General features: G+C 35.8%; 1 protein-coding gene across 1 annotated transcript in view; it reads left to right on the top strand.

Annotated features, from left to right (window-relative positions):
* GRID2 (glutamate ionotropic receptor delta type subunit 2) overlaps positions 1 to 25641 on the top strand; it is a 490302-nt gene that overhangs the window by 167783 nt on the left and 296878 nt on the right. The window contains exons 4-7 of the mRNA XM_088133270.1: positions 601 to 654; positions 12489 to 12662; positions 15358 to 15519; positions 23116 to 23235. Of these exons, the coding sequence (XP_087989396.1) occupies positions 601 to 654; positions 12489 to 12662; positions 15358 to 15519; positions 23116 to 23235 (510 nt within the window). The remainder of the gene's footprint in view (positions 1 to 600; positions 655 to 12488; positions 12663 to 15357; positions 15520 to 23115; positions 23236 to 25641) is intronic.

The raw sequence follows: 25641 nt of genomic DNA, 5'->3' as shown, positions 1-25641 counted from the left end.
GAGAACCCCAAGGACTCCACAGGTCAACCCTGGGCTACATATAATCTGTAGTTATTTAAAGAATTGTCACTTCCCCTTCTACCTCATATTGCTCCAGTGACAGAGAAAGAGTTTTCCCTAAGCTCAATTCAAGGGAGCGCATTTATTAACCAAACATAGTCAGAACGCTTCCACTGCAGCTACAGTGGAAAATCAGCTTTTAAAAATCATGCATCTTGAATATCTCAGTGTTTTTCAACTTATCATTAAAGATTAACGCTTAAATCATATGGACTTTTCATGGATGGATAGATGGATAGATGGAAAAGACCTTCATAGTTCTCTAATCCCACAGTTTAATTAACACACCAAACAGTAATCCAAATGCTATGGGACCGTGCTTGCACAAAGAGCCTTTCTATTTCCACAGAATGGGCAAAGTGAGTCTTTTCAGATATGGGGTTTCCTAGTTATTTTATTTTGTTTTAATGCCTCTGCTGTGCCTCCTGCCCCCATCCCCACTCCTGAGCCCCTGCTGTCCTTCGTGGGAAGCATCTATTTAACAATCATTGGCTTTTGTATAAATGAGATGACTGATGGCTGGTTTGTTTTCTATTTCAGGTTGTGGAAGCCAATTTGGTTGCTTTTGACTGTCACTGGATCATTATAAATGAGGTAACTGTCAGCCAAACATGAATCCTGTTTTTAATCTAAGGGTGAGAATATTCCTAGCGGCCTTGTCTTTGCCAAGAAGAAACGAGTAACAGCAGTAAAAGTTCAGGCAAGCCAGTGGGTGGAAATTGTATTTTAATAAGTTGAGGAAACAGAACTGAAAAGATTGTGCAGCCTGAATGAAAAATATTTCACTGCAGAATTTATTTAGTTGTGTTGTAGTTTTTGCCTGCTTTTTTGTCTGTTTGATTGTTTCCTTCTTTGACTGGAGCTACTGTTTCCAAATTAGAATTGGCAATAAATCACCAAAAATCCCAAGGCTATCTACCTTGGTAAATATGGCTAATCCTTTCCAATACTATTGCCTGCTTTCTGTGGTTCTACTTAAGCTCATAAACACAGGCTTGAAAAAGGTTTACCTAAAAAAAAAAGCCCTTAAAATTTGCATGGCTCAGCAGTGAAAAATTCTTTGAGCCCCCAGGCCAGCTTGCATTACCATTTGTAAACCAAGGAGCATTGCTAGTATCTCTTCATCATCTTAATTTTCCTTATCATTTGTTTTTGTAGGGTAGCCAGGCTAGTCTTTTGAAACAAAACAAACAAACAAAGATAATAATAAGCAATATTGTGGCACCTCAAAGACCAACCAATTTACCTTGAGTAAATCTTCCTTCTTCTGTAATATAGAATTCATTGAGTGACTTTGTGTCAGGTTCAGCCCAAGAAACTCCACGGGACGGTTATGGAATTGCTCAGTTACTTTATTAGCTTACACCTGCTAGACAGAATCTCTCCAGACTAACTCTAACTCCCAAAGCCTGCAACTAAACACTACGAATTCCTTAGGGTGGTGCCAATCTCATCCTCTTTGCTTTCACATGCTCAGGCTGTGGGATGAGGAGATGCTTCTCCCCATGACCTTGAACCTCCTCATCCAAGTCCTCCATCACACTTTGCTATCACCAGCTCTCAGCCTAATTTAATTTAAGGTTGTGGCAAGGATTATAGAGGCTATAATGATGAATTACTTTTGTTTTTCTTTTTGGCTTTTTGGATGAAGGGTGGAGTAAAATATAATGGATTGGGCCAGATTTAGACATACTTAAAAGTAGGTCTTCTTTGTACACTGTCTCAAGTTGTGTCATGATTAGGAAGCTTTGCAGATCCAATATATATAAATAAATCCAATAAATATTCAATAAATAGACCTATTGAAATAATTGAGCTCCTAGTCATTATTAACTTAAGCTCCCCACTATTTCTGAGGGATTATGGTATATTCTAATTATAGCTGAACGTACAAGTGGTAAGTGGCTAAGACCACAACTTTTATTGGCTTCATATGATATAAGGATTACATGTTCATTCAACTGAATGCCATTTTTTGTTTGTTTGTTTGTTTCTTTGTTTGTTTGGTTTAAAGGACAAATGGGATACACAATTTTTTGAGGCTGCCTAAATAAGAATTGAAGTGGAGAGATGGTTTGGGGAAGGATTCTCTATTCTAGGAGCTCTCTAATTGCTCAGTCTTTGTGCTGAAGATGTGAACATTTAAAGATAGTAATAAGGAGTTGAGCTTTACTTTCACATCATAGATCTACAATTTATTTGTAGTTCTGTTTATTATGATGTAAAGAATGCAACGACAGCAAATCCTCTTAAAATGTGCTGCTACGGCCAAACTTCACATTTCATTTGTTCTCACTGAGGTGCTTCCTAGCATTCTGTCACTTCTGGATTGTTCTCCCATCTCTTTATCTGTCATAGGCTCCTCCATGTTCAAATGTATTACTATTCCTTTTCTCTTTTTGTACACTTTTGTGTGGGTTCAGCAGTGCCCCGGAATTTGAATTGCAGATATCTCCTTTGCAAGTGCCATTCTTTGGAAAATAGAACTCGGTTATTGACGAGATGTGAAGTGCTGGGGGTTTTGTTGTTGTTGTTTTGTTATTGTTGGTTTGTTGGTTTTTGTTTTTGTTGGGTGGCAGCTGTAAGAGAAATGGGAAGAAAAATATAATTAGCAACGCACATATCTGTATAGAAATCACCTGAAGAAAAGTCAAGGATCACATCTTAGAAATTGAAAATAATCTTTAAACATTTTTAGCATATGTAATTAAATACGTTAAACACTTAAAGTAATGTTAAGCTTGCATTTGTACCTTGCTATCAGTTTGGCCTTCTCCTTTTTAAAACAAAACTGTGTTTCTTAAATTGTACCTCATCTTATGGGGAATATGTCTACAATAGAATATGATGAAGTCCATTATAAATGAAATTCTGTTACCTTTAATATTTACTTTACATTTATTTATCTGCTCATCTTTTAAATATCCATTTAAAAATCATTAAAAACCTCTAAAAGATGTTTAAAAAACCTATTGGTACTTGCTTAGGATACATTATAAGAAATATTGTTCAACTAGGTTCTGTGTTAATGATTAAGCATACAATTTTTAACAAGTAATATATTATGCCATCATTACTCTATTTTAATTAAGTGAGAAGGTAATTTGCCCCCAGAGTAAACTGTATATCACCTACTGTACCACTAAAATGTGCATCACCTATTGTTTGGAGAAATCATGTGTACATGCCTTGATCTGTTTTTGATTGCTGCCAACGTCTGCTTTCATGTTTAATTATTAGATTCTCTTCATTGTTTTACACTACAATAAATTAGCCTAATTGGGGCCTATTGGCTTCTTTGTTTCTCAATTTAAATTTCAGCAGGAAACCTGAGCTTTAAAGAATCTTCCCTTTTATGGTGGGAATCACACTGTTAAACTGTCTTTCCTGAGCCAAAGATAGAAAAGCTTGAAACCAATTTCTGGACCTGCAAATAAAAATGAAAAATTATGCAACTCTGATGTAAACTACATGAATTCATTGAGTGCTTAATTTTTTTTCATTAATTTCCCGCATTTTTCATTTATTTAAAAAATGTTTATATAGGGCTGTGCGTCATAGACACTCACAGAATCCAATGGTTTAATCAGAATGATGAAATGAATATTACAGCCTTGTGTCACAAGTTCCATTCCTTCCATACATGCATGTGATGCTGCAATGCACACGCCAAAGGGATGGAGCTTGTGTTGCAACACTGCAATGCTTATTTATTTATTTTTTTCATTTTCTATGACACCACTATGGATACTTCATGTGATTTATGTTTCAAATATTATTTGGAAGAAGCATTCTGGACCTTTCGTGAGATCAAGCACAGCATCTCTCTGCTGTTCATTAATGAAACTCAACCTTTTCAGGTTTGCACATGAGCCTGAAATGTGCCACTGCTTTAAGGAATCCACTCATTGAAGATAAGATCATTCTTAAAGCACAAGCCCTTTTTTTCCATCCTACATGGATGTACCCCAGAGCTGAACTTGATTCAAGGGAGTTTTTATTTTATAAGATTTTTGTTTAGTCCTAGAATAAAATAAGCAGTTTTTGGAAAGAAAATACTGTTCTACATAACAGTTCTACATTTGTTTTCAGCAATTAAGCAGATTCTGAAAACAAAATGCTGCATTCAAGAGAAAGACCCTTGATTTTACTCCTCTAGGATCTCTTAAACCACCACAACCCTCCAAGGGGCCTTCTAACCCTGTGGCCAGTGGTTTTGGAGCTATGCTGGCCATTGCCATGCTCTTCCCTGATAACTCAGTCCATTATGTGGCAGTACTAATTCTTGTCACTCTTAAGGAAGGGATGGGTGAGCTAACTGAGAAGCACTCACAAATGTACCCTATGTAATCTTTGGCCTCTGGTGCACCAGACACTTTGGGGTGGATGGTTTAGTGTCCATCCTTCCAGGCTATGATGAGGGGGCTGGCAATGGCATGCAGGATATATTATTCAGTTTGTCATAATTCCAGATCATAATTCCAGATTCTCTCCACTAGTGTAAGAGGAATGGTTGTTGTCTGCAGTTCTTGTGCAACCTGGGAGAAGATTCCAAGAAGGAAGATGAGATGATAATGACTGATGAGGCATGCCCACTCTTGTTCTCATCCAAAGGGTTTTCAGGCAGGGTGATTTCAAAGTCACAGCTGTCTCTGGCCAAACTGTGTCAGGTGACAGGTATGATATCTTAAATTTACAGATTAGGCATTGAAATGTAGTTTCCTTTTATTCTTTTAACACCTTGGCTAGATAAAAATGGAGAATTTTAATCCAATACTACTTTCATCATTATAACTAGAGTTGGGCAGCCAATTTTTTTTTTAAAAATGAATAATAATAAACAATAAAATCATATTTATATATTTATTTATTGTCATTATTTATATCCTGCCCTTCTTCTAAGGAGGCCGAGGCATTTTACATACTTCTTTTTTGCTCACAACTCTGAGAGGCAATTTACTGTGTATTCAGAGCTAGGATTACCATGAATGCTTCAAGGCTGGGAGAAAAAAAGGAATGTTAGAGACTGGTTCTTACCAATCCACATCTAACATTAAACTGTTCTCTCCAGCTAAAGAGAGGGTAAATTGAACCTAAGTCTCCACAGTCAATATTTTGGGTGAATCATGAAATGATTGTCCATCTCTAGTTTTCAGATCTTTCTGGTTTTTGATGTGCTTAAGGAAAACTTCAGAGCACTTTAGTTTTCTGAATTCACATCTGTGTTACCAAAATCATTTGATCAACAGCATCAGAGGCTGCCAGAAAGACAAATATTCATTCACAGTAATTTCACCTTTCCATTAAAGGCAGCTTCTAACCATAGAAACAGATGGTAAGAACAACATTAACATTGCAGTAAAATACAGTCTGATAAATCGGTGCAGAAAATTGCCACTAAAAATCCATGTTATTTACTATATTCTCAGAAAAGATGGATAATATTGACATGCTGCCTAAAATTAAATAGAGTAGGTGCCAAGATGAACATATCTGGGTAGGTATGCCATAACTGAAAAGGCCCTCTTTCACTTTCCAACTGCCTAGCATATGGACGAAAATCCAATTACAGAAATTCAAAGCTGATCATGCTATAATTATTGTGAGTTCATATGGGAATCTTTCCTTAATGTGGGAGAGAATCAGGAATTCTGATGGGAAGGAGACTAGGGATGGTGATGGGAAGAAGACACGTTTTGATGGATGGCTATACTATCAAGTTTAGCCATCTGTCAAAAGTTGTCATTCTAGACTTTGCAGAAGGTAGCAGAAGAAGGAGGAGGAAGCAAACTTTTTTTTTTTTTAAGTGCCAGGTCTCTGAATCCAGAGATCAATGGGATCAAAGTTCTTGCAAGTAAAATGCACACTATATTTGTTTCCCCTGCTTCTTGTCCTTCCCCTGGAGGATCACCCATGCCTCCCCCATACTTTCCCACTCCTAAAGAGTTAGAAGAGATGAAAAACAATTTTTAAAAATAAAAGAAATGCATTTTTTTTTTAAAAAAATATAGCTATAGCTAGCTCTAGTTTTAAAGGTTCCATCAGTGGAAAGTAATACTGATGTTAGTGTACTGTTTTCTTTTATAGTCACACTAATTTCTCCACAACTACAGAAAACAACAGATAAATCAGAGGAGTTTACTGTTTTAAAAACTTTGAAGGTACACACGAAAGAAACAACTCAGTCCAATCTACATTTTAAAATGCTGGCGTTAAGAACTTGTTCTCTGCCTGTTTATAATGCCTCGTTACAGTGACAAAACATATATTGCTTATACTTTCCTAACCCTACTCTTCAGTGTATTTTTATTCTCTTGATAGTATGTGCAAAATACACAACATGTCTTTGGGGCAGCGACTGCCTAAAGGCAAACAAATAAAATAAAAGCAGTGATTTCTAATTAAAATGCAAAAAACTGCTGAATCCTAAGCAAGCAATGCCCTGCGCTTCTTGAGAGACAAAGGATAAGTGTTTGCAGAGCTTTTAAGAGTCCAAACTTCTTAGAAAATAGATGCCAGCAATTTTGTGGGGCCTGTGAGTATGATGTTTCACAACATTAAATAATTTGCTCACTTCTTAATACCGCAGAGATCCATAGCCCATTTCACTTATCCTACCATGCATGCAGCAAGGCTATTTTACATGTAGGAAAGTCATCCTAGGTACAATAATCTGTAATCTAATGAGATCCCAATTCAGAACATTTTGGTTAGATGGCAGAGTTGCTCATATAGACAGATTATGTCAGAGTATAACCTCTGGGAGCCTAAATCCACATCTGGATTTGAATGTCATGATGGTAGCCATACTCAGATGAGTTGAGGGAAGCCAAAATAATGAAAGGGACAAAGCTATGACAGATATAAATATATTTGAAAATGAAATTAGTTTAAATAAATACCGTTGATTTTTCCCTGTTAATTTAGTAACTTTCCTTGAAAAACATTTGGGACCACATTGAAAAATTTACAGGAGGGAGATATATGTGGCTTAGAAGCCCAAGGGACAGCTTGTCTAGTACAAGCACATTGGAAAATGTATGAATGTAACTTAGAAACACAAAGAAGGTTGTTATTTCCCTAACTAGCATAGTAGGAAGAAGAGACACAGAAGTACAAGTGGAAGAGGCTATTGCTCTCTTCAGACCCTGGTAGATACATCTAGGTGAGTGTTTCTCAATCTTAGCAACTTGAAGATGCATGGACTTCAACTCCCAGAATCCCTCAGCCAACAAGCTGGCTGGGAAATTCTGGGAATTGAAGTCCACATATCTCCAAGTTGCCAAGGTTGAGAAACATTGATCTAGGGTCTAAAGTGAGGAGAAGGATCACCTTTCAATAAAGTGTGTTATAAACTATAACATGTGTTACAGTTGTCCCATGCAGAACTGAGCTATCCCTTATGCATGGAACTGTCTCCTTATCCATTTTTCTATGTCTTGAGTTCTGAGAAGCTTTAAAAAAATCAACAGTGATGCAAACTTCAACAGTAGAGGATAAAAAATGCTATGTATGTGTACGTATATACATACATACATACATACATACATACATACATACATACATACCTAGCTTTCTACCCATGGGTACTGCTAAATTTAGAATTATCCACCTCTGATCCCACCACCTTAAAGGTATGCTTTCCCATTAATAGCCAAGCAAATATCTGCTTCTTAATAATATATACACTAAAGTTAATCATTTTCCTTTCAATCTCATTGGTATGTAAAATAACTGAGTTAATAAATTCTCTAAAATTTCATCCCTAATTATATTGTTGGTACCGTAAAAACAGTTTGTATTTTGTAAAAACTACTAACTTTGCTCTCCATCTTGTGGCTATTTGAAACGATACAGACTAAATGATAAGACGGCTTTGTAAACTGAGAGAAGCCATTATCTATGGTACATTAAGGATTAATCGACCCAAAATTCAGGATATTACACTGGACACAGCTGATGCCAGGTGTTATTTTGTTTCCTGAAAAATCTATATTTCATAAAGAACAAAAATAACAGATGGCTTCAGAAGTCTATGACAGTCTATGAAGAAGAATAAAATAGGTTTAGTATAGTCAAGATGATTGATGTTTAAAATTCATAGCTCTCAGCATTTTATTTGCTGGACCATTAAAGAAATAAAACAACAGTAGCATTGCATCTGACCTAGTTGTGGAAAATTTAAATATAGGCATGTTTAGGTAGCAACATGGATCATTATTTACAGTATATTTTAATCCATACTCCTGATAACACAAATAGCTGATAGATTATATATGCAATCTCTAATGTAAATAGATTATATTTACATTATCAGCTAAGAAAATGTCAAAGTAACTCCAAGTTACAGCCACTGTTTTCGTAATTTTCTTACATGTGATTATTTGCATTAATTTTTCTAAAAAAAACCCTGACTTTCGGATTCACAGATGTGGACAAGCTCTCCTATTCTCACCTTGGATTAATATGGGAATTAATCATGTTCTTCCCTCCCAAAATCAAATATCTGAATAATTTGAATATGTTTTCTGACTAACCCCCCACTCGGTTCAGGAATCCAAATTAAAGCAATGGATGGCGGGTTAAACATTTTTTAAAATTTATTTTAAAACATCAAGAAACAAAATAAATGACTACAGAAAAGGAAGGGGGGAAGAGAGAGAGATAACTGTCTAGCTTCTGACTCCAAAAAGCAGCCTACCACCTCACTAGGTAACTAGTTCCATGATTAAGCTACTATAACTGATAGGAGATTTTCCCCCCCTAACTTTCAGTTAGATTCTGCCTTCCTGTAACTTAACTCCATTATACATGTCCTGATAACGAAAAGACCACGTACCTTCTGCGTGGCATCCTTTCAGGTATTTGAAAGGCAATACTTTATCTCCCTTCAGTCTTAGAAAGACTAAGCATGCCCAGATGCTTCAATTTCTCTTCCTAAATCTTAATTTCTCCTCTGATCACCCTCACTGCCCTTTTCTGAATCTGCTGAAATTTCTATGAATCCTTCTTAAAATCAGGTACCCAGAACTAAACAAACTACTTGGGACTTGGTCTGGCCAACGCAGAACAGTGGGAAACTATCACTTCCTATGATTTAGAAACAAAACTTTTCTTAATGGTTCCTTGAATATAGCATTTTGAACCTTTTCTTATACAATTTATTTCTTACCAAGATCCTTTTGAATGCTATTTCTGTCTCTTAGGGTATTAGCTATCACAAGTGTTACCTGCAAATTTGATAAACTTTCTCTTCACTTTCCCATCCAAATCATTAATAAAAGTGTTGAGGACTACAGGGCCCAGGAACAAACCTGGGACATCCTATTCATTCACCTTTGTTGAGGAACCATTGATGAATATAGTTTGAGCCAGCACATATCCACTTAACTATTATGCTGTCCAGCCCATAGTTTATCAAAATTCAGTGGTTACTTCACTAAAAGTTTTGCTGAAGATGAAATAAGATGTATTTTCTATATGGCATTCCCATGTTCTATCCACCAGAATTTACCCAATCAGAAACTAGAATAAGATCACTCTGTCAAAATTTGTTTTTGATAAATCCATAATGATTTCTGGATAATCACCAGATAATCTTTTCCAGGTGCTTATAGATCAATCACATTATTCTCTGCTCTAGAATCTCCCTAGGTATTAATATCAGACTGACTGTTCTGAGGTTCCTAGGACTTTCTTCTTCTCCCCTTAAAAAACAAAGCAAAACAGGGACATTTGTTATTTCTTCACTTACTTCACTCACTCTGCAAGATTTCTCAAAAATAATTCATTAGAGTTTGGCCAGACTATCATCAAGTTCCCTAATACTCTTGAGTGTAATTCATCTGAGACAAAAACTCAGAGTAAACAATATTCTATCCATGACCATGTTTCTGTCAATCTCAACTATCAATCCTGCCCCTTGGTTCTGGTCTTCACAGTTGCCTGGTGAAACAGGACTGAGTCAAAACTGAGTATTGTCTTCATTGAGCAATTTGATATACTGATTCTTTTCTTTTCCTTTCATTTGGAACATATTAAAATGAGCCCTCTTTATTTTTCTTGCCATCTTTCACCAATTCATTCTGAGTTTTATCATTCCTGACCCCAACTATAAAGTTAGAATTTCCTATTTGTACCCTTGTTTTCTGATCTAGCCCCTTTTCACTACCTGTACTTAGCCCTTTTTATGTTCATACCTTCCTGGCCTTGTTTATGCTTTCCTTTTTTATAATTTTAGTATTTTTTTAAGCAACTCACACCTATCTTGATTTTCCCCATTAATTTGTCCTAGTTTCATTGCTCTAAGTTTATTAAAATCTGTATGAGCAAGTTATCTTTTTAATTACACTCCGCTTTATCTTCCCTTTAAAATCAAGAACTTCAATATTACATGGTCATTTCTCCCCAGTATCGCTGTTATTTCCAATTCCTCAAATAAAAGTTTATCCTCACCGTCCAGCTGCCCTGCTAACCATTTCTGATAAACCATCCTCTTTTAATCCCATGCACAGCATCAAAGTGACCTCAAGGCAGTTTTTGTTGTTGTTTTTATTTCGAAACCACACTTTTCCATGTTAGATCACCTCAAGCATTTTTGCCAATTTGGGGTAGTGCATTTCAGTTTGTTACCGGGTAACTCCAGGAGTTAACTGGTTACTTTATAGGAATGTCCCTTTAACTGATTCAATGCTTAACATGCTCTCTGATACCTTTTAAAATTCCCTTTTACCATGAATGCTGTAATAGCACAATGGCTACAATTTTTGTCATATCAATAGAAGATTGTTGGTTCAAAACCCAGCAGAAATGTGTGTGTGTGTGGGGGGGTGCAATTACTGGTTTTGGGTTTTTTTTCCTCCTAAACTTCCTACTTTTTCCCGTGCTTTGTCTTGTTTCTTTTTAAAAACCTCTTGTGGTATACCAGTGTACCTTTTTGGCAATAACCTGAGGTAGAAGGGTTTATCCACAACTCCCACATAGTCCAAATAAGAGTAAAACAGAATATCACTGTGGAACAATTTTCAAGGTTTTAAAAAAACCACAGAAACTATATATATATATATATACCTATCCTACATACCACTTCTTACAATAAACTCAGAAACCACTAGTAAGAAAAATTAAAAATGAATTCTCATGCAACCTGAAACTGAAGTAGAGACAGAAGAAAACTTATGAAAAGTTGTAAGTCAAATTTCAGTATGGCATTATCTTTCTTTAGAGAAATCCTTTAGTCACAGGTTTAGCACAACATCCCCCAACTTGGTACCTGGCAGAAGGGTACCATTTGTGGATTTGGATTATAGGAATTATAGGAGATAAAGATCACTCTTGAATAGAAGTACTTTGATAGGGCATCAGGATTGTGAAGGCTGGTTTAGTGTATTCCGGAATGTTCTAAATTAGGGGTCTGGTAGCATCTTTTCCAACTAACAATTTTTGTTAAAAGGCATCAGCTTTTGGGAGATGTAGCTCACTTAATCAGGTGCATAGGATGGCTGGACTGATGCAGGATTTAAATTGGGTTGAAGTGGAAAGGGAAAGATGCAGGGGGAAAGGGAGGGGAGCTAGGTTCTTTATGGAGATGCAGGTTACATATCGGACAGATTACGGGTATCTTATCAATTAATAATTGTAATGTATTAAACACCCACTGTGCTTGTTGAAATCTTCTAAGATTGCCTGAAGCCTTTTGATGTTCAGCAATTTCTCACTCAATGCTGCCTTTAAATTCCCCCCCCCTCCTTTTTTTTTTTCAAAACGGTCACTTTGAGATCTGCCATAAAATGTCCTGGGAGATGGAAATGCTCTGACATTACTTTGTCCTGTATGCTCTGTCACAGAAGAGACTTGTCTTGTTCTTCATCTTGCCCTTTCTCTCTGTCTGCTTTCAATGTGCACAGTGTCTTTCCTGCTTGTTTTGCTTCTTTGCCTTCAGCGTCTGCGTATGAAAAGAGTATTAAATAAGCTACAGGTAGTCCCCAGTTTAAGAACGAGTTCCGTTCCCAAGGTCTGTCCTTAAGTAGAATTTGTACGTAAGCCAGAACAGTATTATTATATAATGCTGTATAAATAGAATTGTGTAATGAACACGAACCACTGTGTATTGAACTCAAACCATTGTGTATTTAACTTGAATTTTGCTACAAAAAGGCTCTGTTCTTAACTATGGGTCATCTGTAACCCAGGCATTCTTAACCCAGGGGCTACCTGCAAGGTGAATTTCTTCTTCTTGGGTTCTTGACTATAGTTTGCACTAAGGTTTAAGTTTAAAGTTGTAAAGCACAAACTGCTTGGATGTTGATAGATACTGGAGCTTATTGTAATGAGAGTATCCTACAGGTACCTCACACCTTACAGCAGGTATTTTTCGTTTTCCAAGATTTTGCATTCTTTTTGCCATATATTCTTGCTTTATCTTACAGGAAATCAATGATGGAGATGTACAGGATCTGGTGAGAAAGTCAATTGGAAGATTAACAATTATTCGGCAGAGCTTTCCTGTACCACAAAACATCAGTCAGCGCTGTTTCCGTGGGAACCACCGAATATCTTCATCGCTTTGTGATCCTAAGGACCCCTTCTCCCAAAATATGGAGGTATCCTCTAATTCTATGCTATAAACATAACTTAGGTGGATGAGAAAGGGGAAAGCTTTTTATATAATGAAATTTTCACCCCGTCTTATGCAGCTGAGTAGATGTTCATAAATTCAAACACACACACGCACACACACACGCACACACCTATCCCTATACAGTCCATAATGAAATCACATATATTCATGCCTTTCTGAAGATCAATATCTGTATTCATTTGCTTTGCAAATATCCTTTCTCAGAAAATCTGCTCAAAAGGGCCAGACTTTCAATTAAAAGGTGATTTCTCATTCTGACTGCCATTCATCTGAAGTCTGTTACTATTTCTACCTTTATAATATTACATGAAAGATGGTGTCTGACTACAAGGGGAATTAATGAATAGTGATTTGTTCAAAGCCACAAGTCATTTCAAGGTAAAAATTCCAAAATAAAACAAAATCTAAACTCTTGTATTTAAAAAAATGGCATTTGTTATTTTTTGCCCACCAAAAAAGATTCTGCACACCATATCCATTTCTTTCAGCTGTCTGACACTTTTTTCCTACCAAATGGGTTAGCATTTAGGTTAAGGTCATCAATCGATGGTTGACAGTTACCTCTGCGAATTTATGTATCCACACTATAATCACAACAAGGATATTACAGGAATCGATTATGTCCATGGCAGGGGAAAAACTGTTCAAACATGAGATTTTAATGCTAGTAATGGGCAACAAAGAAACAAGAGCCAAAAAACTATGCTATTTATTTTGTTTATTAAATATATATGCCACTTGACTCCCAGCAACCCTGGGAAGGTTGCAAAATGTTAAAAAAAATCAAAACAAAATAATACACAGTAAAAGAAAAAAGAACAAAGATGGCAAAGATAACAAACCCAGATAGGAACAAAGAAAAAGAAGAAAAGGGGCTTCAATCACGCTCACCAGAGGCCTGGGCAAAACAGCCACATCTTCAGGACCATTGCAACACCGGCAGGGTGGGGACCATTCAAATCTCAAGGGGAACCTCATTCCAGAGGGCAGGGATTGCTACAGAGAAGGTGCGCTTCTGGGGTCCCAGTAGACGCATTATTTAATTGACAGAACCTGGAGCACACCCACCCTGCCAGGTCAGATCAGCCAGGAAGATACTAAAATCACATAAGATTTTTAAAAATAAGTTTAAAAGATGTTTTATAACAGTGTTTTGCTATTTTGAAGTGCTAGATCTGTTTTTACTACATTATTTAAAAATATTTTAATTCTTTCTTCTTATTATTTTATGAGCCTAGTTCAGAAGATCTCTAAAATGCAACATCCATAGTTGCTGTATAACTTTTGTTTAATTGTATGAATTATTGATATGTACATAATTGTCTTATACTCTAGATACTTTGCTTTATATAGTCACCAAGAATAGATATTATCTGATCATTAAAGATGGGAAGTCCTGCCAGGATTTCCCAAATGGAAATTCTTGGAATTTAAAGTATGACAGATGGTGCTATATGTGATACATAACATCTTTTTCTGACATATGGGGAAAAGTCTTGGCATATAATATGTGCCATTTCAATCTTATCCAGCTGCACTACCACAAATCAAAGAATGGTAAAAGCTTCTTGCAGACATAGGAGTATCAAAACTCTTGACTAGGTTTCAAAATTACTTTTGATGTTTTATGACCAACACCAGAATGAATGAATGAATGAATGAATGAATGAGTGAGTGAGTGAGTGAATGAATGAATGAATGAATGAATGAATATACACACACACATACATACATACATACATATGTGTCTACATTAATGTGAATCATTTTAATCCTGAATCCTCAATTTCATTATGTTCTTTGCCAAATCTGCAGGCATAGCTTTAGGTTTAAACTAGGTTTGGGCCATATTCTGATGCAATCATCTCTTTTTCTTAATTTTACATTATTATTAACATCTCTTTGCCAAATATTCCTTCTCTTTTCGTTTTTTTATAGTTATTTAATGTTTTAATAATAATTATGATATTGAGTGTTTAGTATTTAATGTTCCTAGTAAATAAACTACCTGTTTTTAGCTTTGTTGTATGCCTCCCAGAGTCACTTGTCATGAGATAGGCAGCTGTATAAATTTAGTAAATGAATAAATACACACGTCAGAGTGTTAGACCTTGGATAGCAAATTGTATTAAAGGATACCTTTGGAGAAGGCTCATTTGAGATACCTGCTAGGAACATTAATCTGAAACATGAAACTCCCAAATGAGGAGGTGTAGAACTTCATCATCTAGTCTCCTTAACTGTATTTGGAAATGAGAAGGATGTTCTGGTGCAATTAGGACTTATACCTGGATCACAAACTGTATGCAGTTGTTCATCCATCAGTAGACAGACACCAGACCTTATCAAGGAACCATACAAGCCTGGGATGTCTTCTCTTGACATGCATTGAAATAACCCTTAGATTAGAAAAATGTAACACTTCAGGTAGCAGCCAGGAACATGCCTTCACTTATGAAATGCAAACTGAATTAACTAGTAATCACATAACAGCCTCTGGGCCCAAGTGGTTTGTAAAATGTGAGGCAATCTATTGTGGTGATATTACATTTAAGTTCATGAAAGCTTGAGCGGTGACAGCTGAGACAAACTACCTCTGAATTCTGCCAGCATCTGGGTGCTAGTTACTTATAATCAATTCTTAATCTCTTTGACAGATTACCAACCTTTACATATATGATACTGTGCTGTTGCTGGCAAATGCGTTTCATAAGAAGCTGGAGGACCGAAAGTGGCACAGTATGGCTAGCTTGACATGCATTAGGAAGAATTCAAAACCATGGCAAGGAGGGAGATCTATGCTGGATACAATCAAGAAGGTACTCTAAATCAGCCCTTATCATGATTTTTATATGGTTAATGAGTTGAATTTGTTGGTGAAATACATATGAGCTTTGTCAAGTTGTATGGCTATTTATATACAATTCTCTCTCTGTACGTGTGCGTGCGTGTATGCACTAGACCTGTGCAGATCATTCTGTGAGGGGCTTTGCTATATTGACTCACCTGCAGGAGTGTCTGCTGGGCAAGCATATTGGCCCAGAAGCAGATGAGTAGACAGTATCACTGAATTAGCATTCAGTAGGAAAGCTAATATTTGGAGTAGCACTTTCCACTCTGTGTATACAACATGCATACATCCAGCCAGTTAAGGATGTGCCTGTGCAGCTGGTTATCTATCACTTTTCACAACCCAGGCAAACATGAAAGCTTTACAAAAAAGGTATTGTTTATTTAAACAATAAGTATAGAACTCCAACAGCAAAACATTCATTGCGACATCCTTCAATCTCTAGTAGTACTGTACACAAGTAAAGAGGGAGCCAATCTGAGTTTCTGGAGCAGTAAGATCCACACATAGCATTTATTATTCTTTCATGTTGTTGACATCTGATCCTGTTTTAGATGTCAGATGCTTAGAACATGGTCTGGATTTTTTTTAATTTATTTATTAAAAACCTCAATGGACAGGGAAACATTGGGGGAGAGAGGTCCTCTTGAATAATGGTTCTACAAAAACTCTGAAGCTTGCTGCTTTTGTTACTTTACAGAAATGACTAAGTTAACTCCATCTTTCTGAGAAAGCTTGGCTTCAGAACTTCATGACTGGGTACTGAATCCTGGCAATCACAATGTCAATGAATCATTATATAGATGTACATCTATATATCATAAATATTTATATTACCTGTATTTATGGACATTATAAAGTTGTGTCCTTGTTTTGATATCTTTGAGCTGACCCTAAAGGTGTGTGGTTGGGATATGAAAGTTGTGTATTTCTTATGCAATTGATGCTGTTTTGTTGGCTGAGATCCTGAATGATTTGCAGTGAATGCTAGTTAGTTTGTATGATGCAACAAAGAGTATGAATCTGAAAGTTAATGTATCAAGAACCAAAGTAGTTGCATTTGAGATGAAAAGTGGAATGAACGTTTACAAGTCGTACATATATGGTAACAAATTAGAAAGAGTAGATGTCTTTGTGACTCTTGGTAGAATAGTTATTAAATATGAAGAAATGGATGGAAAAATGTTGACATCCAAATGCTGGTAGACAAGTAGTTTGTGATCTGTTGTTAGGAGTAAGTGTTTGTCCAAAAAAAAAAAAAGCAAGAAAAAGTATGAGTGTACTTCTGCCCACTTTCTTAGACAAAAATGAGAGTTGGGTATCTGAGGAGGAACCTAAAGTAAGTTGAATGCAATGGGATTGGGCTACCTGAGAATTGTGTGTTGTAAAGTATAGAGATAGGGACTGAATGAGTGGACTGAAGTCAGAAGTAAGTGACCAGTAAAACAAAAACAAAAAAAAACCCTCACTGAAGTGGTTTTATCATATAGTGAGATCCTCCAAGTATAAAGGGGGAAAAAATGCAGTGTATAAAGCAGTGCATGGACCTGGTGGAAGGAAGGCTGGTTTGCAAGGTGTAAAGCATATGGATAACTAGTTTTAATTATATTTCCTTTCCTTTTCTCTTCTCTCTTGCTTTGAATTCCTTTTCTGCTTACTACATATTTTTCTGTGCCTTGCAAAAATCTGAAAGTGAATATAGCATGATCGGTATGTATGTATGTATGTATGTATGTATGTATGTATGTATGTAAATACCTGTACACACTCTACAAATCCTTTTGTTCACTAACTTTTTCAGCCTGTTTTCTGATATTTTCAGCCTTTTGAAAATAAGATTAAGAAAATAAACGTACCCTTTTAACTCATAGGTGCTATTCAGAGTAATGATTAATTTCTGACACAATTCTCCCCACAATACAAAAAGAAGTGACCAGCCCTATACAACTTCAAAGCAGTACAAAAGGAATAAAGACAATGAACAATCTCTGTATTAATTATATTAAGTATGTTGTTGAAGTACTTCATTAGTGCCATGCAGAGAACCAACCTATTGTGTCCTTCCAGCTCTCATTCATGAAAGAAAATTTCCTACCTGCATTTATTTCAAAGAAGACAATTGCAGGGAAATCTTCATAGGGGGAATGTAACATTCTTTCTCTTACTTTATTATGGGGTGCCCAAAGTTGATATAGCTATGAATGTCCTTTCATTGTACAAGCCTCTCTCCAGTGATCTGCATCCTCCCTCGCTATCCATATTTCAGTTCATTCCCAGAGGAAAACATCTGAAGAAACTCCTTCTGCTGGCCTTTTTTCAGACTGAGAAGGACAATCAGCATTAGCACCTTTTGCCATTTCCAACAATAATATAAACATTGCAAACGACACTAAGAGGGAGAAAAAAATCTCAAGTATTTGGGGAATAAGATACAAAAACATACTTTCTGTGCAAAGGAAAAGAGCATTTGAGAGATGTCAGGCTGAGATATTGGCACTGGATTAGACCTTAAAATTATAATTGTTACGTAACTCTGTTTTGAGGAAAGCATCTAAACACCAGCTGCAGTTTTATAATGTGGATAGAGGCAAGTGTGAAGGTGAAATGTTTACTTTATCTAGCAAACTCCATGCCATTCTTTGCTATTTACTTCCCCTGTATTGTTTTCACAGCCTTCAGGAATCCTTCTTTTCAGCAAGGCTAGAAATGTCTTAATTTGTCAGTGGTTTCATTTTCTAGGGAGTGATATGTCAGATTTTGCATACAGGGAGCATCCAAATATGAAAAGAACAATGGATAGGATCAAGCCCCAGTTAGGATTGGAAAGGCTATAGCTTTCTTGTTGCTGTTGTCTTTTCTCTCTCTTTCTCTCACACACGTCCTCCTTTGGATGGTCCATCACTTTCTCCTTTTTTTCTTTTTTCTCTCTTCCCCTCTCCTCTGCCTTTCTCCCTTGATTTCTTCTTTGATGTCTTGCTACTTTGGCTGAAGGTCTGAACTGATTATTCACAAAGAGATTTTGTAATCAGACTGAGATTCAAGGCTTTTCCATTCCTATTTTGCAACCTATATGCCTTCCCAGAACATGGCTATGGAGAACTTCAGAAGTTGATGTTGTGACTTTCCTATTCCTTTAATATCAATTGTGGTATAAGACTAGTGGTCTGGGTATCTGAGACAACCTTTACTAGATCAATTCTGCTTGCCTGGCTCAGAGGGGTAGAGAATGCTTGCTAAATGGCCAGTCTATCTAGAGGTGTGACAGGTGGGATTCCAGTGATGATCTTTGAGCAGATGCCCTCCTATGGAATAACCAGACCCCTGCAGAGAGGATGGTCTTCACTCTTAAGACATTCTAGAAGGTGGTAAAGACTGGCTTTTCCAGAAGGTCTTTGAGGACTGATTATGGAGCCATTAATGACAAAAATACTGTATTGTATTACCTTATTCTCTGATACCATTATCATTATCATCTGTATACTCTCTAGAGTTTGATTGGATTGAAAGAGTAAAGAAACTGTGTAAATGTATAAATAGATTTGCACAATTGTTCAAACCTTAGTGGCTATATGCATACATACATGTGTACATATATAGAGAGGAACTTACTTACTTACTTGATGTATCTTCAGATGAGGATAAGCCAACTTCATTTTGTTTTAATTGCTTGATATGTTTTTGAAGTCTTACACAAGAGGCAAAGTAGATCACCAGTAGCTCAGCATTCATAGATTAATCCCTCATCACTTCTGCCCCATCATGGATCATCATTTTCCTTTCTGGAACAAAATTTTCATCCAGGCTTTGAATCAAGTGATAGAGTATGTGTGTGCACCATGCTCCTTAACCTTCTGTATGTGTAAGAAAAAACTAAAACACTACAGTTGTTCAAAGTGGCTTGTTTCAAAATGGCTTTTCTCTACATTGAGATTTCTTTTTCAGACTCATATTTTGGTGCCACTCTGTGATTAGGGAGAGTGAGATGAAATTGCCACAGCTTGAGAGCTCCCTGCCCTTTCTTTTTTCTTCTTTCTTTTAACCTGTGGTATTTATTTTGTGTTTCTCTATTGGGTAGAAGGTGACTTCAACCATTTTGAAGGATGAGGGTTTTCTTCATTCATCCTGCAACTTTTGAAGACCAACACTTGCCACCCAAATATGAAAAATACTGTGGGTGTCTTATCAACAGTATCCCAAGCATTATTTAGTCCCTTCAGATAGCCCTGGTAGGCTTGTTCTACTTCACTGTACTCCTAACATGGTTCTTTTTCCCCCAATTCCTATTACATGCTGTACATCTAGCAGGATTTAGTAAGGATGAGAAGTGCATTGATTTTTATAAAAACAGTATAATCCAGATAAGCTCCATTACAGACAATATTAATGATAATCTTTTCATAACATCACAAAAGCTGGATTGCATGTTTGTCTATTTGTCTGTCTGTCTGTCTGTTGGCCACTTATAAAAATAAATCTTCAGTGATTTTGCTTCTTAAATTACTCTAGAGGGGTAAGTTATGTTTGATAGATAAAACTGGCTCTTAAGTCTGGACGTTCAGTTGCCTGAAAGTTCAGGTGGCAGGAATAAAGATTTGCGCAGGTTCTGGCCTTCGCTTTTCTTATAACCTCTAAGTGGGAATAATCAATTTCTAATCTCTTTTCTGGTTTCAGGCTATTACCTCTGGGCTTTGGGTTTTTAATGCTTTTCCTTCAATTTTTAGTTTGTGAAAAATGTAGAGAGTCTATACCACATAAACAATAACAATTGGACTTTCTGAAGGTTCAGGCAGAGCTCTTGTTGATAGTTCTATGGCTAATTCTCCCTCTGCGTTTGACAGATAAAAAGTTTATAGCTTTGGCATGACCTTTTCCCCTTTCTCTAAAGCATAGCACATACACGTGACTCTAGCTGTTAAATTGTAATGGCAGTTCCTTCTTATTTTTTTTGTTTTTTGTTTTCTTCCTTACTGGTATAAACCACCAGACTGCTCAAATTGCAATCATGAAGAGATCACCTATTTTTAATATTCATATAGCTACTTAGCAATGGGAAGCTGTAATTTCCACATGGTTAAACTGTATTACTGACTAAGGTATAATCCAGAACCATTAAAATAATGGAAACATGCCACATTGCCATAGTGCTCCTAGGTAAACAATTACAATTCAGTAATTGCAGCTCTTGGGGATAGAAATGCAGTATGATTTAAACAATTTAAAGGATAATTGATTTGGACTGCAAATTTGGGTTTCTTGGTGAGCTGTTTTTAATGGTGGCAAATGTTTTTAGAAAACCCCTGTGCCCTTCTGAACTGTGCAGAAGGAAACATTCAAATATGTAATTATGTACGTATATTGTTTACGTACATATATTGTTATGTATATTGTATACATAATCAGTTTTCCATCTCAAGTTCTGCGTTTCTAAATGCATTTTTTCTAAAATCTGTATCTTAAATGCTATTTATTTTAATATGTGCTGCTTCAATGCATTTTAATACATTTTGAATTAAAAATTCAGTGGAATATTCAAAAAATGGCAAAAGCCAGTGTTTATCTATGATACTTTTCTTAGCCTTCTGACTGAGGATTAGCTCAGTTTCCCAGAGTTTATCAAGATCAAGTTCAGCAAGAAATCCTAGAAACCCTTGAATGTAGTAGACTACTGTCCCATCACAAGTGTTGCAAGAAGGTTTAGCTGCCTGTATGAACAAGTTATCTGCATGGAGTGGGAAAAGATAAGAAAAAGAAAAGAAAAGGCTTCTCCGTATCATAGCATGTAGGAGTTGAAATGGCCTCCAGACGACAATATTTCAGAACATTCCATACGGGCCTTTGTTGCTTTTGTGAGCAAACATGAATAGAACCATCCTGGTACGTTTATTCTATCTGGTGCATTTATCTTAATCATGTGGTTCCCTGATGTTTTTAAAGGATTAGTCATGTGAACTAGCCAATTAATATAAGCTTTTAGTTGAACAATGTGTCTTTTTTATAAAAATCTAAACATTTTATCAACTGTATGATCTGGTCAGCCATATGTGTACCATTTGGGTTACAATATGAATTTGAAATAGAATCTAATCTGAATATATTCCCTAGGGAAACAGCTGCTGCAAGAAGAATTCAGCACAAGTTCTATCCCCTTTAGATTCAGCATAAACTCTAGAAAAGTAGTAAAAGTAAAGATTGTCACAACTCCCATTTGAGCCAAAATAAATATTTGCCCTCATATCTCACAACTGTAAGAAATATAATGAATTAGATCATGTTCACAATTTCTTTATTGGAATCCATCAAGATGTTTTGGGTTAAAAACTCCCTATTTTCATTATTCAGGCTTCTGACAATTTTCCCATTATTCAGTAAAGACTTCAAGAATATGGTGACTCGGGCAATAACATGAAATAATAGTAGCACTATTCCATTTGTAATCTATGTAAATTATTAAATAAGGTGATAGCAACAATACACACTAAAGAAAATGATGCCACATTATTACATCTAGCTGCCCTCTAGGTCTTCCCAGTCACATGTACTTAGGTATTGACAAAAGGCAAGTCTCTTTTCATGTATCCTGTGGAAAAGGGAGCTGTGGATGCTGTTTTCCCTTCATCTCATGAATCATCCATGGATCCGATGCCTGCATTCTGATTTCTGACTCTATTGTCAGTGACGGGTAGTGATGATTTATGAAGTAGGAGAGACAACAGTTAATTTTTATGTTAGCTGATTCGGCTTCGGGTTAGAAAAATCAGGTTTTGGATTGTAGATGCACTGGGTTTGATAGGAAAGATACTAATAGAGAATAAATCCAAATAAATGGGCAACACAATTGCTTTGTTTATGCAATATCTTTCTGGAGCTCCTCTTCTTTTAGAAAAACCCAAGGCTATTTTAAGAAGACAACATTTTTTTAACCTACTATTTATAGTCTTATCCAAGACTGGACAGTATAGTCCCTTTGATACTGTGTGGAAAACATTTAAATAGTTGACAGATCTAGTTCAAAAGTATGTGTTGCAATCCTTTTGAAATTATTCCACTTCCAAATACAGGTTGCCCATACAGCTAGCATATCAGAGGACATGCAGCTTTCTACCTGCATGGGAAAATATTCATGTTTTCAACATTCACAAAATGTGATCCCTTCATAAACCTAATCAGATGCTGTTGTCTGTAGAGGCTTCGCCACTTGCCTATGTTACACAGGACTGATCAGACTGAGTCCTGGAAAGTTAGTATTTGGCTAAGAAGCACACGGGTCCCCAAAAGACACACTACCTTTTTAAGTATTTGCACAGTGTTTTTAAGGAAGCATAAAGAGGCCGAAACAGAAAGGAAGAGGCAATACATTAAAACCATTGCAACTATTTTACATTTCTTCTAATACGTTATTCTACTTTGGGAGTTGTTAAGAGTTCACACATGCATAAAACATTTTGCATAATGATCTCTGAACTTCTATATTTTGCTGTGAGTAAAGTTCATAAGGATGGGAAGTTATATTTTGAATGAAGTGTACGTCTGAAAGTTTTGTCCCTCTTGTTTTTCATGTATTCAGGGTGGAGTGAACGGCTTGACAGGAGACCTGGAGTTTGCGGACAATGGTGGGAATCCCAATGTTCTGTTCGAAATCCTAGGGACAAATTATGGAGAGGAACTGAGCAGAGGAATTCGCAAGGTGAAATTCTTTCTTTTCTTTTTTGGAAATGTTTCAGATATATTATGGAACATTTTGGCAACAGAAAATTGAAACAAATATAACTAACTGATTGGGAGAATGGTTTTAGAAAAACGAGATTAGATATTGCTTTGAAATGTATTTTGGAGGCTTGTTTGTTTTGGTAAATTATCAAAATATCTTTAGATTTTTCACAGATCCACATATGGAAATATGGCCCTCGTGAGTAGGTTTTGGCAAGAAGGCTGCTTATATAATAGTTTTTTTCCCAATCATATTTTGCATTGACATGAATACAGAAATTTGAATTGAGATAATACACTTCTATTTCAGAATGTTAATTATCAAACAGAAAATCAGCTGCAAAATTAAGTTTTCCTGTATTTTATTTCTCATTTTCTTATGAATAAAAGAGCATATTTTGAGAAATTGCTGTAATTGGTGACATTTGCTGTGGTTGGTTTCTTTAAAAAAAAAAAGGAATGGATGTTAGATGTATGATTTGCATGAGGATTAAATTTATAATTCTATAATCAAATTGTTTCAGTCCTCAGAAAATTAGAAAACTAATTTGGCTTGACTTAGAATTTGATTTTTTAGCTTTTCTTCATACTATACTGCAAAGGAAAAAAAAAAATAAAACTTTGGTTGGTTAATCCAGGATTAAAAACTTTATTATCAGTATTTCATTCTTGAACAGTTTTTCTTAATGAGTGATCTGAGGTAATGCTGAAGTCTACTATTTCCGTCTATGTCAAAGAAATGCAAATGGCATGGTTTTGGAGTGATCTTCATTCAGCAATCCAAATTTATTTGCAGCTGTACATAAACATTATTATGAGAAGAATTCTTGGTGTCATGTATAGGCTAATATTGTTTCTCATTCAGCTGGGATCACATTTTATTTTCATATATATGAAATGTAACCATAGCTTAGGGTAAAATAAAGTCAAGAGATCAGCTGGGCATCATATATACAGCAAAAATGTAGATAGAAAGGGGGGGACCTATAGCTTTGAGACACCCATTTCTTGTTCCTTGTCAGTAAGTCCAGCTACTAACCTATAAAATGAATGATGTTGCCTCTTTTTTTACAGTATCTTGTTTTCCTAAGCACTGGCTTACAGGATGTCAAGCTCTGCCTCCCCTGACCAAATTAAGACCCAGAAGTCAGGCTGCTACAAGTGTTTGTTAAATGTCAGCCATTTAAAAAAAAAAGAGTTCTTTGTGAAAAAGACGTACAACCTTTCTCTGTCTTTTGGAATTCCATGCAACAGAGGAAGGTGTGCATTCCCTCAATATGTTCCAGACATCTTTCTCAGAGCAGAAAATATATATTTGTGACTTGGCGATATGATCTGGAAACGTGGGAAATGAAAGACGAGTCACTCAAACTTCTTTTGTCATTTTTTGAGCCGTCTTTTTTTGTGGTTTATTGAGACTATTTTGAGAGTTTCTAACAATGATGGGGCATTTAAGGTGCATGACTATGCAGTACACAGGTAGGATTGGTTTGAATGTTATGTGAATTTCATGAGTTTGCAGTTTCTAAATTAGGATCATCTTAATATTGGTGAATATAAAGCAAAATTAATGTTCTTTATCTGATATCTATAGGAATATAATTAAATTTATTTTACCATAATTATTATTTCTTGTGATTTATGCAGCCATGCAAAAATAGAAGAATATAATGAGGTGTTATGCTTTAGTGGTCAATATTGTTCTCACTGTTGCCCCATAAATAGAATCACTAATTCTTTGCATCTTATACTGTAGATAATATTAAGTGAATTGGATAGACTTCCATGGCCTTTAGGATATCAACTATCATATTCCAAAGTGTGTGAATCAATTTGCAGTCTCATCACCATTACTGCAGTTCCATTACTGCTAAAACATCTTCGACACCTTTATTTCTTGAAACTCAGAGAAAAATATCTAATAAAGAAAAAAATGGTCTTGAAGATAAGTTTCTCAATTAAAGGAAACTAGTTGTTTTTCTATTAGAGAAAAGATGAAGAACTTCTCTTATAAATATAATTTATATATGAAATATTTGCAATATTATTTCTATAATTAGACAAGTAGAAAACATACTTGTCAGCAACTTGAATTTTATTTTCATTTAAAGTTTATTAAGGGTGGCTCTTAATTAATCTTAAGCTGTAACCATACATTCACTTCTTAGGAAATAACTTGATTGACTTCTGAGAAAGCATTAATAGATTGTTTCTTAAACAAATGGCCTCTAAACCAACTGGACAAGAAAAATCTTGTTCAAAATAATTGATGAACAGATAGTGTATAGATAGATTGATGTATGAATTTATTAAATCATCTTTGTTACTTTTGATGAATATATGATCTATTTATTCTGAGCCCTCATTATTTTGAATTGTGTGC

The sequence above is a fragment of the Python bivittatus genome, unplaced genomic scaffold (genome assembly GCF_059951505.1).
Source record: "Python bivittatus isolate LINGU-HERP-01145 unplaced genomic scaffold, Pbiv_v1 ctg000070_np1212, whole genome shotgun sequence".
NCBI lineage: Eukaryota > Metazoa > Chordata > Lepidosauria > Squamata > Pythonidae > Python > Python bivittatus.
Note: the sequence above shows the minus strand (reverse complement) of the source record. Positions and strands in the feature narration are given on the sequence as shown.